Raw genomic sequence first — 12,003 nt, forward strand, 5'->3', positions numbered from 1 at the left:
GCAGCGCCATACGCATTGACCGAGGTTATAGAATGAATGCTCATTGCAATGTCATGTCTGCATGCGTTTCGTAGGCGCCTTTTGCTGTTAGCAGCAAGCAACAACTCTCCCTGCGCGACGTAACCTTCAACCCTACGCAATACGCTCTCTCCACCATGTCGACCTCCAACAAACAAGTCGCACTCGTCGTCGGCGCTTCGCGAGGCATCGGTCGGCAAATCGCCATCGACCTAGCAAAAGACGGCTACGCAGGTGCACATAGCAACCACCTCCTCCGTCCGAGAGTCAAAGCACTAACAACAACGCAGTCGTCGTAGCCGCAAAATCCACCTCCGACGCCTCGAAATGCTCTCCTTTCCCATCCGACCCAAACTCGGCGGCGTCCACCATCTCCACCGTGACCCGCGAGATCCACGAGTCAGGCGGCGAGGCCACGGCCATAAGCGTCGATACACGAGACTATACCAGTATCGAGCGCATGGTCGCCGAGACAATAGCCAAGTACGGCCGTCTGGATGTACTTGTGTACAACAGCGGCGCGATATGGTGGGCAAGCGTAGCCAAGACCCCGATGAAGCGGTTCCAGCTCATGCAGCGCGTGAACGTCGAGGGTCTGTATGGCGTCATACAAGCCTGTCTTCCGCACTTTGAACAAAGTGATGGGGCGTGGAGGGGCAGGATCATCATCGTTAGTCCACCGATCTACTCGCGCTTCTTCCGCGGGAAGACGGCGTATGCGATGGGCAAGGTGGGTATGTCTGTTCTTACAAAGGGGCTAGCGATGGACTTCCAGCGCGAGGGGAAGAGCGAGATGGCGGTTACAAGCATTTGGCCTGCGACGGCGGTGCAGAGTGCTGCGACGCAGAATATGGCGCAGGAAGATGCCAAGGATCTTAGGACTGCCAATGTCTTCTCTGATGCGGTGTTGCAGATGATCAAGGCACCTGTGGAAGAGGTGAATGGAGAGTTATTGCTTGATGAGGATTTCTTGCGGATGAAGGGGGTTAGTGATTTTGAGAAGTATAATTTGGTGGAGGGGAGTAGGCCGAGGAGGATTATGCCTGCGGCTTTTCCCGATTTGAGAGTCAAGGAGCAGGATGATGAGGGGAGGAGAGTTGACAGTACGAAGCTTAGGGCTTCGAAACTGTGACACTGGGGTCGAGATCATCTAGTTCTTGACATGATTGTACGTGTTCAGTTTTTCAATAGTCTGCGTCGCTTCACCATACTACTGGTTCATCAAACTGTCCCCAGCCTCCCGATGCATCAGCCTGTCCCCATCCACCATTCCCGGTTCCACCGCCGGCGCCAAAACCCCACGAACTAGCAGATGCTACTTCGGCCTCTTCAGCCTCTTCAGCCTCTTCGGCCTCTTGACGACTGCGCATGGACTTATGAGCCTCGTAGCCCTCATCCCATCCGCTGTCATAACCCAGATTCCTACCAGTCTGACGCTCACTCATGAGTCTCGGCTTGAGAGTTTCTTCAGCCGCATCAACTCCTTTCTTGTACGCTGCATCTAGTCGTCCGTCGAATCCGGCATTTGCGATGGCGTAGCCTTCGTCATATGCGCTCCCCCAGTTATCTTCGCTCCCCTGCGAATGTCCCACGGTGAACCCTCTGGCGTACCCCTTTGCGTAACCTTTCTGATGACCCTGAGATTGTCCCGCGTTCCGACCTTTCTCGTATCCCTGGGCTTCACCATCTACCTTTCCACGAGTGAACTCTTCGACGAACTCTGGGTCGCCACTTGACCAGTCGTCGCTGCAACGGTATGAATATTCCCGGCTATACCTGAATTGGTGTTGAACTTCAGTTTCCCTTCGGTGGTCAGAGCAAGTCATGTCCGCACAACAAGCAAAGATCCGTCGGATTGTCCCATCTTCCGAATGGTCAATCTTTCGGATAGTAGACAACAGGATTGTCTCGCGAGCATGACCTGCATCTTCCTGGATTCCTGCAAGCCTTGTCTCGTGTTCCGCCTCCGCCCAGTCCAATCCGAAAGTTTCGCCTGCTTCGTGCCCAGCGGAATAGCAATCATTATAGGCTTTAGACAAGGCCTCGCCCGTATCAGCTGAAGCGATGCGTCTGCCTTCTGCAAGACCCTGGGTGTAACCATCCTCGTGACCTTGCTCTTTTGCGTTTTCGATACTCTTGGTCTTGCGTTCATCCCAATCCGCCTCTTGCAATGTCCATATGTACCTTTGGGCTTCTTCCACAACAAGAGGCGTAATCTCTTCTAGTCTCTTTTCAACGCAAGCATTCAGAGTGAGCTTGAACTCCGTCTCGCTGAGTGTTTGACCTTTCTGCAGATACCACGCTTGTTTCTCGGCGAGAAAAGCTTGTCGCTCGACTACTAATCTCGCTTTCTCTTCTTCGTTTTGGTCTGCTGTCTGACTCTGTGAGATCTCTTGCTCTTGTAATCTCTTAGACCGTACAGCGTGCTCTTCTCGGTTCTTGTCTCGCTCTTGTTTGACCTGCTCGTTGAGCTGAACGAGCCGGATGCTTGGCTCGCAATACTGTCTCTCCCACTTATCGAAGGCTGATTGTGGAGTGCTCTTGCGTGCTGCTGAGTTCTTCATATCCCGACTTGCTTTCTCCACCTTGGTGCCCATAGCCACAACCGCATCAGAGAGGTCTTGGAATGTCTTGGACTTAGTTTCGAGATGCTTAAGCTTCATCGTCGCAATCTTCAAAGTTTCCTCACGCTGTTCAAGCGAGGCCAGCTTGTCTTCAGCCACCCTCACTTTCTTCTCATATTCTCTTTTCTCCGCTGTGGCGCAGACAAAGTTGGTCATCGCCCTTTTGTTGTGCTCTTTCAGTTTCGCTATGTCCCCGGCAGCCCTTTTGTTATCCTCAGCCCGTCCCAGCTCTGCGCGAACCAATCTTTTATCTCGATCTTCCATCCGTTTCTCCAACCACTCTATGAAGTCCTGACATTGCTTGCTCTCTTGGGGCAGGCTTGCATCGAGTATGTTCTGAAACGTTGGTCGAACGGGTCGAGGTGGCTGTTCGGTTATTGATTGTCGGGGGTGAGGAAACGCGGACTTCTTGAAGACAAGCTTGCCATCTTCTATATGTTAGTAATGTCAGGCAAAGGCAGAAGTCATCTTACCTCGACTGACATTGATCCATCTTCCGCTACTGTCACCTTCCGTAACCGCCGTGGTAGCGCCATCATCGGCAGCGACTGTGGTGAACGCTGGCATCTCACTTGCAACCGCGTGACCAGTATCGCGAAGGACGAAAAAGAGAGGCGAAAACGCTCACTCCGACGTGCAGCTAGGTGACGAGATCGCCTAGAGAGAGTGCTGTAAGAGGTGAAGGGACGATGAGTCAAAGCTGGGAGGCGAAAAGGTGAGACTCGGCGACGCAACAGAAGAGGAAGGAGCAATGCTTGGCGCGCAATAGAGCGCGCAAGAAACGCGTCGAATGCGGACCAACGGGGTCGCGCAAGCTAAAAGAAGCTAGTAGACGTCTTTCATAGAGCAGTAAACTTCGTTGCCTCTAGTCCTTGGAGATATGCGTGCTTCATAGGCACTCACCTTCAGTGTGTACTAATTTGCACGTGACTCGTTCGATTCATCGCGAGTACATCGGTACTGAGGTGTGCAGATATCCGCCCAATGGTGTACTCACCAAGCTCTTCATAACCGGAAAGAATAACGGCACATTTGAGAAGACTGTCTGCCAAAGACACATGCAGATGAGATTACATTAGGGAGAACTTTGACAAGAGAATGGTCACTACACTCGGAGAAGGAAACGGACCAAGACAAGAGACGTGACAAAAGACGACAAGTTGAGAATCTCAGAAACAGAACACTCGAGGTTTATGCATTAGCTCACCCATCTCTCCAGTTCATTCAATCCATTAGACACTCAACCCCGATATTACTCCATCATGACGTACGGAGACTGCCTACCCTACCACCAAGTCCTCCTTCCATCATCCTTCAATCCAGCCCTATGCGAATGCCCGATAAACACCATGCTTGCTTGGAAGAGATTAAATCGCAAAACAAAAAAGAAGACAGTTCTACTAGTACAGGGAGCGGTCGTAGATGCAAGAATCAGCCACAAAGGGCCGGGGACGCTCGATTGAGATCTTGTAGAAGGGTATAAACGCAGGGGACCTGGTATGTAATGCTCGCTGTAACATGTATGCCGAAACGATATATGCGTGTGCGGAATTCGAGGTGGTGTGGAGACGGTCTGCAAAACCGCGGTTCGATAACAGTATGGTTGCGAAGCTCAAGCGCCTTTAGGATACTCCTGACGACGAGGTGGGATGACGTGTGGCATCCCTCTAATAGAGACGTCCTCGGCTTGCCTGGCTTGCTCTGCTGGGCGATGTACGGCTCCTCTCATCTTCCTCAGGAACGTCACTCAGTCTTGTAGGATGGTGATGTCTCATGCCTACCCACTCGTCACCGTAGCCATCACCACTGTAGTCGGGTGCACCGCCAGCGGTTGGGTGACCCTGGCGTGACGATCCCGCGCTCGAACTCGTGGCGTAGGCACCTGAAGAGGTGGCAGTTGTGCCGTAGTGCTGCAGATGCTCAAGCTCGCGTCGACGTGCATCTTCTACATCATACTCATCCGATACTGGAGACTGAAGCGATCGGAACGGGATGCGGCGGCCTGAATCATCGCGAATGAAGTTGCCTCTCTCGTCCAGGGCGTACTCGATATCGCCTTCGGACTCCTCCGCCTGAGACGTGACGTACGACTGTTCGTCCTCTGGCAGACCAGACTCAGACTCTTGATGTAGATATGAACCTGGCTGCTGGTAGAACGCCTCAGGCTGAGACATGGCTGGTTGTGCAGGAGCTTGCTGTGCCTGAGATGTGTAGTATGGATACTGTAATGGAGCAGGGGCTAGTGATTCGTCCGCAACCGAAGAGCCACCCGGTCGAGAGGAGGCGGCGGATGCTGCACCTGATGGGACGTAGGTTCCTTGAGCTACGTGTGCGGGGGGTTCGGGCTCTCGGTGCGCATGGCGAGCGCCTTCCGTGAAGGGATCGGTGTCAGTTGGTGACTGACCTTCCTCATACGAGTAGTGCTGTTCTATGCCAGAGCCACTGCTCTGAGCACCGGCGTATGTGTCGTCCCCATGTCCCCTCCCTTGACGTCCCATGTTCTGCGCCATTGGCACCACCTGCACTCCGCCGACCAACGTAGGCTGCCCTTCTCTGAGTGAAAACGTGCGATCACGTTCCTCTTGCTCCCGTCTTCCAAGCTCCTCCCATGCTCGGCGTGCTTCCTCTTTCGAGATTTGAAGCTCACGCTTCATCTCCGACACCGCTCGTTCGGCGTTCTTCTTCTCGGTGGCCATGCGTTCCATGTTTGCCTCAGCCTCAAGTCGAGCCTCCTGCTCCGTGTTGATTTGTTCCGTCAGTTGAGCCTCGCGCTCTTGAGCTCGTTCCTGATCCTGGCGATGCTCGTAGAACCATCTCTGAAACTTGCGCTCGGAAGATGCGCGTAGGCGCTGCAGCTCAACAACAGCATGGAAGAGGTTGGCACCAGCTGCAGACAGGTCAGTGATCTGGCGCGACATTTGCTGAGCCAGCGGCTCCCTGCGAACTTCATCGGTATTCTGCTCAAGCCGCCGTATCCAGTAAGAGGTAAGACCTTCCCAATGCGAGGATAGTGTTTCCCAGCGCTCAAACGCATGTGGAAAGTTTGATGTGGTTGATTCGCGAACCTGTCCGGAGGACGAGCCTGGCGGAGGTGGTGGGCGTGCTGCAGCGGTGGAAGGGCCTGCTTGCGATGAAGCGGCCGTGGCACCAGACGGTCGCCTCGCATGCCCTGAGCCAGCTGGCCGTCTACCTTGTTCCGCCGTCGTTGGTAGGCCTAGATTTGCCTGAGCGGGTCGAGACTGCTGCTGCTGTGCTTGCGAAGCTGCCCGGGGTCTGGATTGCGATGCGCCGGTAGTGGTCTCCTGCGCTTCGCTTATGGTGTTTTGTGATGGGATCGGCCTCTCTGGCTGACGAGGCACTCCACCCGATGATGTCGGGTATTGTACATACTGGTCGCCAGATCTCAGAGCTGCCGATTGGGGCTGCCTCTGGGTCCCGGGCTCCGTTGTTGGTGCTCCAGCTACACCAGAAACAGCTTGAGCTCTTCTTTCTGCGCTAGCTCTCCTGCGCTCCTCTTCAGCGGCCTTCCTTTGTTCCTCCACTTCAGCCCGTTGCCGTCTGGCGTTCATGATCTGCGTTGGCGTACGTATGTTGGACCTGTCAACGGGCACAGGACCGCCTGTTGTGCGCGCGCCGCCGTTGGCAGCGCGGCCACTTGTTAGATCGGACATGAGGGCGTTCTCTTCGACCAGATCCGGGGTGAAGGGATGTGGAAGTCGGAGTCCCTCTTCGAGCACAAAACGTATTGCCGAGGCAGTACGTTGACTGACGCGAAGGGCAGGGTGAGGCTCGGCGTAGGAGGTCGAGCGAGGGCGAGGTGTCTCGAAGCGAACGCGCTGCTGCTGTTGGCTCGGATCGACAGATCTCGCGCGCTCGAAGTTGGGCGTGCGGCGAAGACTGTTTGCGACGCTGCCGGTCGAGCTCGATGCTCTCGAGCGATTGTGCTGCGTGCGATAGAAGGCGTCGGCTTGCTCCTGGCGTAGCTGGAGGGAGGTTCGGTATTCGAACAGTGGCGCTGGGCCGTGGCGGTCGTGGTCTCGTGAAGATGGTTGTTGGAAGGGTAATATGTTGGCGAGCTCAGATGGATCGCTGGACGTCACCGCGAAGTCAGGGACTCTCACTCAGGCCCGATTGCCCTTGCGCCGTCGAGGGGCACCCGCCGGGTTGGAGAAGATACCCAGCGGCTGGTTCTCTTGGGATTGGGTAAGCAACGCGCGACGGCTTGCTTATATCGAGAGGCACGAAAGCTGGCTGGAGAGGGTAATGTTAGAGACAGAGACTGCGGGAGGGCTAGCAGAGGAGCCATTGCTGCGGTGCGCCCTAGCAATTCCGCGCGCGAGGTAGGGTGGTTGGGAGGAGGTGAAGGGCTGGGAGGTGGCTGGGACGCTTCGTGAAATCAACTTACACCTCTCACCGACAGTCCATGAAACAGCCAATGTACGTCTCTGGATGCGCGATTGGTGACTATGTATGCGCTGCGCTGCGCTGTGCTGTCGTCGTGGTGCTGGTGGTTGTCCAATGCCTCGAGTTCTGCTGGCAGTGCCGAAACAGACGTCACCGGACGAAAAGCTGGCCCTCAGCCCCAGCGCTCGGAAGCGCGGCGCCTGCTGCAACGCGCGGGTGGGTAGAAAAGAGTGACGGAAGAGACAGAGGGTCTCGTCTGGATATGCATTGAAGTCGCGCGGCTGAGCAATCGCGGACGTGTGGTAGCGCTTTGAGCGCGAGCGGAGCTTCACCCGGGAAGCAAATACGCCAAACGCTGATATTTGCTGATGTGGAGTCGCACTGACCGACGTGCAGCGAGATGCATGCAAGCGACTGCACTGGGACGAGGATAGCGGACGTCGAGTTGGTGACGGCTACGATCGATTGCCAGCGTGCCAGCTCATCGTGCTTGTTCTGCTAAACCTGGCATGGGGCCAAGGTACAGCGCGAGCCGGAAAGCGGAAAGCCCATCGCCGTCATGACCGGCCGAACGAAGCAAGGCATTAGAAGCCAGCAGTCCAAGATTACAAAGAAGTCATGTAGTTGATAGCTGGAGATTTATTTGGCTCACGGCCTCTCTCATGCTCGTGGTCGCGGTTACCTCATCGCACCTGCCCACCCGCATGCGCCTGCCAATCAGCCGAGTTGTGAGGAAGGAGCGGCCCGTCTCCAGCGGGTCAAATCGTCACAGCATCTGGCCACGAGCGTCGTGCCTCTTCAACCTGACAACAAGCCGTCTTCTCCAAAGGCCCGCATCGCAACGACCAGCCGATGATGAAGTCGTTCGGTGTCTTGCACAGCCAACAAACATTCCATTATGTCCACCCCTGGAACCCGCATACACGACATGCAACTCCCAGCCTCGCCTATGCATTAGACCCATGATCCTGCAGCAACGGAAGAACAAGGAAACATACTGCAGACGTAACGTTCACTAGACCCACAGAACAGCTGTCATCGTCAGAAGTCGCCCGTCCCATTTGCGATGAGAAGAGGACGGCACACTTTGCGCACACCGCCTCACAACCTGAATCGCAAGCACATCGGACCGAGGCAGCAATCGGAGAGCTGTAGCACTTGCAAAGACGCCGAGATGTCAGCAACGATGGAGAAGCATCGACACAGCCAGGTTGTGGGATGTGTTTTTTATTCCTGTAGATCCTAGGAAAGGGCCAGACTCTGGAGTGAGACCTAGCTACAAGGTTGTTCCCAAATACCCTTTCCCAAGGCTTCCAAGCGCCAAAAGCTCCGCAGGCGCGTCGTGGTATCGTAGTTCATCCTCCGCTCCGTCATTGCCCAAGTCCGAATTGTCAATCGTTTGTCGTTCGTCATCCGCCGTCACCCGTCCGCCATCCATCTGTCGGTTCCTATGAAAGTTAAGCAAGGGTCTTTGGGTAGGACACATTCGCTGCTGCCAGCAAGTGCCATCCATGTCTCCTCACTCCCTTTGGTCAGCTGCATGATAAAGATAATGTCGAAACACCAAAAGCAAGCAGGACGCTGAGCAAAACCGGACCAAATTCAAGGAGCAGCGCCAGAACCAGAACCAGACAACCAATCCCAAGATCTTCTTACCTTGTGCTTGAAGCTACCGTTCTTGACGGCTGTCGCAGCTTTTACCGAGGATTCGTCGATGTCTGCTGGCAGGATTTGGTCGAAGCTGCTATCATTGGAAACGATAGAGTCTTCGGAGGTCGCGCTGTCGACAAGTACCAGGCTCGCGCCTGTCGGAGAGGTTTCGCCAGAAAAAGTGTTTCCGTCTGCGGCAGGGCTTCCGGTCGTCGCGAGAGTGACAGGTGTCTCGCTATCAGTCACTGGGACATGAGGGAGACTTGCCGAAGACACGGTCTCTTGCGGTTGCAAATGGGGGGTGACAGCACTGCCTGGTGACAATGGTGACTGCGCTGAGAAGTAGCTGTCTTCTTTGGCTGCGCCATCCAAGGCCTCGCCTAGGTCCTTCATCTGGAGAGACTCCTTTGTTAGCGGTATCGGGTCGCCACGATCATCAAACACTCCAGTCCAGTTAGGCCATTGGATCAGGCAATGGTTGTTGACGACCTTGCCCTCTCTGTTGTATGGATTGCGGGAAGTCTTTGGGGCTCGTAGGCCACTATCCACGCAATCTTTACCGCAGGTCAACAACGCGATACGAGAGAGCTCTTGTTCGAACGGAAGGTAGTCGACGACGAAGCCGTTGAGTTTGAGGCACCTAATAAACAAGTCAGTCTCATACCACTGGTTGCTGAGTTACGCCACGTATACATTTGGGATGTATCTCGGTATTTGGGGCTTCGTTTGGCTCATGACCACCAGGATTCTCGAGATCATTCCACTTACCATAACGGAAACGGTTTGGCCTCTTCCAATCCAGCCGCAATACGTCCCTTGCGCATGCTGAAGTCATCAAGATACTCGCCGGTGCCGAAAGAGTAGTGTAATACTCCCTTTCCGTCTATGCCCCTGCAATGTGTTAGCGACAGTACTGTATGGAACTCCAGATGCGCTCCTGTGCATGGGGACTCACTTGTACTCCTTTTCTTTTGAATCTATCTTCGGAACGGTCAAGCCACGGACGTCTTCAGCCTTGTGCCAGTGCTCTTTCCGCACGATCGGAGGCGCCGCCATGTCGAGGTCCAGCACGCGCATACCGGTCTTGGACGTATTGCGGAAGACAGCCTCCCAGTAGATGGACTGGAGTGAGTCATGCATACGGAACAGTCGAAGCTCCTCGAGCTCAGTCTGCTGGACAAGCGGCTTCATCTCTGCTGGGCCGATGTATGATTTGTACTCGTTCTCACCATCTTGCTGAAGGCGGACAGGCTGACCAAGGTCGAGGACAAGCTTCGTAAGCGAGTTGGACAACTTCGTCCAGATGACAGCCATGAAGGGTAGGTCTGAAATCCAGCTAGAGCCTGTTAGCCAGTAGGCCTGCTGAGAGAAGAGGATGTACGTACGTCAACTCTTTGAGCGCAGGCATCTGTTCAACGAGCTTCGCGATTTGCTCGCCTGCATCGTGCCAGTTTTGCTCGGACTTGGTGGACCAGTGCGGCTGTGATGACGTTAGCTTCGTCGCCGCCATCATCGCCGACTCATCTTACCTCATTCGCATAACGCTTCTGCTCCTCGGACGCACTGGTTTGTTCGCTATCTTTCGTCGCTCGAGCCGACTTCCAATCGCCAATAACATAAAGCTTGGTGACTGGAGTAAGGCGATCATATACATTGATGAGATAGTCGTCTACCCGCTCTTTTACGTGCTTGAGGGAAGAATTAACGTCGCCGTTTTCGTCGCGACTGACATTAAGGACGTAGCAAGAGTTGTCGGTGCGGTCAGCCGCGAGCGTGGTTTCGAGGACGTAGGGACCTAGGTTGTCCTTGAGTTCGGCCATGGTCGCGATGCGCGGATGTATGGTTGTTGATTATTGGTAGTAGGTGTAAGTGGTCGAAGGCAGGTGAGTGGGAGATTTTGTTATGGCCGGTCTCGAGATTGCTGCGGTCCAAGTCGAAGGTGACGCGAGATTGGGGTCGAGTAGCCCTGATAGGGCTGATAAGAGTGTTTGCTATATAGATAGGAAGGCGCTCACGGTGAAGGTGCGACACAAACGATGACGTGAATGCGTCTTCGTCCGTTTGCAGGACGTGCTCAGTGGTCGCCGCAGCATGGTTGGAGCACGTGAATAGAACATGGTGAAATTGGGAATGCTGGTCGTTTGATTGGCCGGAATGCGACACTGCGCGACCATGGGAAGGTGCCCAAGTCAAGAGTGGGAAATTGCGGTGGGTGACCGAGCGCAACTTCTGGAGGAGAATGAGACGGCGCTTTATATACGCAAGTGAATGACTTAATGACAAATGCACATGCGCACCATGCGACGACACATGATCAGATATCAATGTCATATGAAGTTAGATGCTGCGTTCTTGGAGGAGCGAGAGCAAACAAAAGTGGCGCAGAGATGGACATCGCGACTTCGGTATCGAATTTTGAGGGTAACAGATCTCAGGGTTACCGCTTGAAAAGTACTCTTGCTCAAAACTACTCTCGTATGGTCAAGTACACATTCAGTAACGTGCCTAGCTTGTTCCTGCGCCTATTACCTCCGCCGTTCACCTCCGCCGTTATGTCTATTCGGAACGATACCTAGGTACCTAAATATTGATAAGTTCAACTCCGCTAGATTAAACTGCATCTTGAGATTCTTTATATCGGACAATTTATGCGTCGCGAAACGTTTGGCAAAGTATCAATCAAGAGCTCTCACCTTTCTCAGGTCATTTTGTCCGTGCTAGCAACGACTTGGACCGCGATTGAGGCATATCTGCTGTAGTGATCAGGGTATCTCGAATGATTAGATGTCTACAGCTCACTTACTATCATTCGCTGTGCGATAGTGAAGAATGCGTCAGATTACTAAATGACAAGCTTTCAACTATAACGCATTGTCTAGATCTAGTGAAACATCGCTGCGAATAGCTTCAGTATCATATCATTCTGATGTCGCAGAACGGGAGCAAGTCTCTTAGACAGCTAGTCTATCATCACCCGTCATCATAATCGAACACACTATCATGTGCACGTATTTCAGATTATCAAGAACGGTCGGTTTATACATTTTGGCGCCTGGAAGTTACTATACACGTCTTCATTCCCTTTGCTTTAATTATCCACACTCTTGAGCTTTTTTACAAGAGAGAGTAGCCGCCGGAATCACTTGAGCCAGAGAAACAAAAGGTGCCCACTATTGCCGTACCGCAGTACGTGTATCTTGGGATAGTATCCTCGAAGCAGTTGCTAACGCGCGTTAGATCTGTTCAGTATCGAGGTACTTGCGGAAGGAAGCGTCTATCATGAGACACCTCAACTCGATTTATAACA

At 53.8% G+C, this 12,003-nt stretch overlaps 4 protein-coding genes across 4 annotated transcripts; 1 reads left to right on the forward strand and 3 right to left on the reverse strand.

The window, feature by feature from the left end:
- Positions 1-155: 155 nt before the first annotated feature.
- On the forward strand, positions 156-1,150 carry J4E78_007675 (uncharacterized protein; the record flags this gene model as incomplete). Its single annotated transcript, XM_049368280.1, has 2 exons — positions 156-252; positions 309-1,150. 2 exons carry the CDS (start codon positions 156-158, stop codon positions 1,148-1,150), a joined length of 939 nt encoding a protein of 312 aa, XP_049219934.1.
- An 18-nt stretch (positions 1,151-1,168) lies between these two features.
- J4E78_007676 (uncharacterized protein) lies at positions 1,169-3,209 on the reverse strand (the record flags this gene model as incomplete). The annotated part of the gene is given in 3 exon segments (XM_049368281.1): positions 1,169-1,210; positions 1,230-3,070; positions 3,116-3,209. The coding sequence occupies 3 exon segments, from the start codon at positions 3,207-3,209 to the stop codon at positions 1,169-1,171; spliced, it is 1,977 nt and encodes a 658-aa protein (XP_049219935.1).
- A 1,100-nt stretch (positions 3,210-4,309) lies between these two features.
- Positions 4,310-6,948, reverse strand: J4E78_007677 (uncharacterized protein; the record flags this gene model as incomplete). The annotated part of the gene is made up of 2 exons (XM_049368282.1): positions 4,310-6,731; positions 6,917-6,948. 2 exons carry the CDS (start codon positions 6,946-6,948, stop codon positions 4,310-4,312), a joined length of 2,454 nt encoding a protein of 817 aa, XP_049219936.1.
- Positions 6,949-8,648: 1,700 nt separating this feature from the next.
- Positions 8,649-10,516, reverse strand: J4E78_007678 (uncharacterized protein; the record flags this gene model as incomplete). The annotated part of the gene is made up of 5 exons (XM_049368283.1): positions 8,649-9,336; positions 9,465-9,587; positions 9,652-10,032; positions 10,082-10,176; positions 10,226-10,516. The coding sequence occupies 5 exons, from the start codon at positions 10,514-10,516 to the stop codon at positions 8,649-8,651; spliced, it is 1,578 nt and encodes a 525-aa protein (XP_049219937.1).
- Positions 10,517-12,003: the final 1,487 nt, after the last annotated feature.

The sequence above is a fragment of the Alternaria triticimaculans genome, assembly GCF_023758025.1.
Source record: "Alternaria triticimaculans strain BMP 0046 chromosome Unknown scaffold_12, whole genome shotgun sequence".
Classification (NCBI taxonomy): domain Eukaryota; kingdom Fungi; phylum Ascomycota; class Dothideomycetes; order Pleosporales; family Pleosporaceae; genus Alternaria; species Alternaria triticimaculans.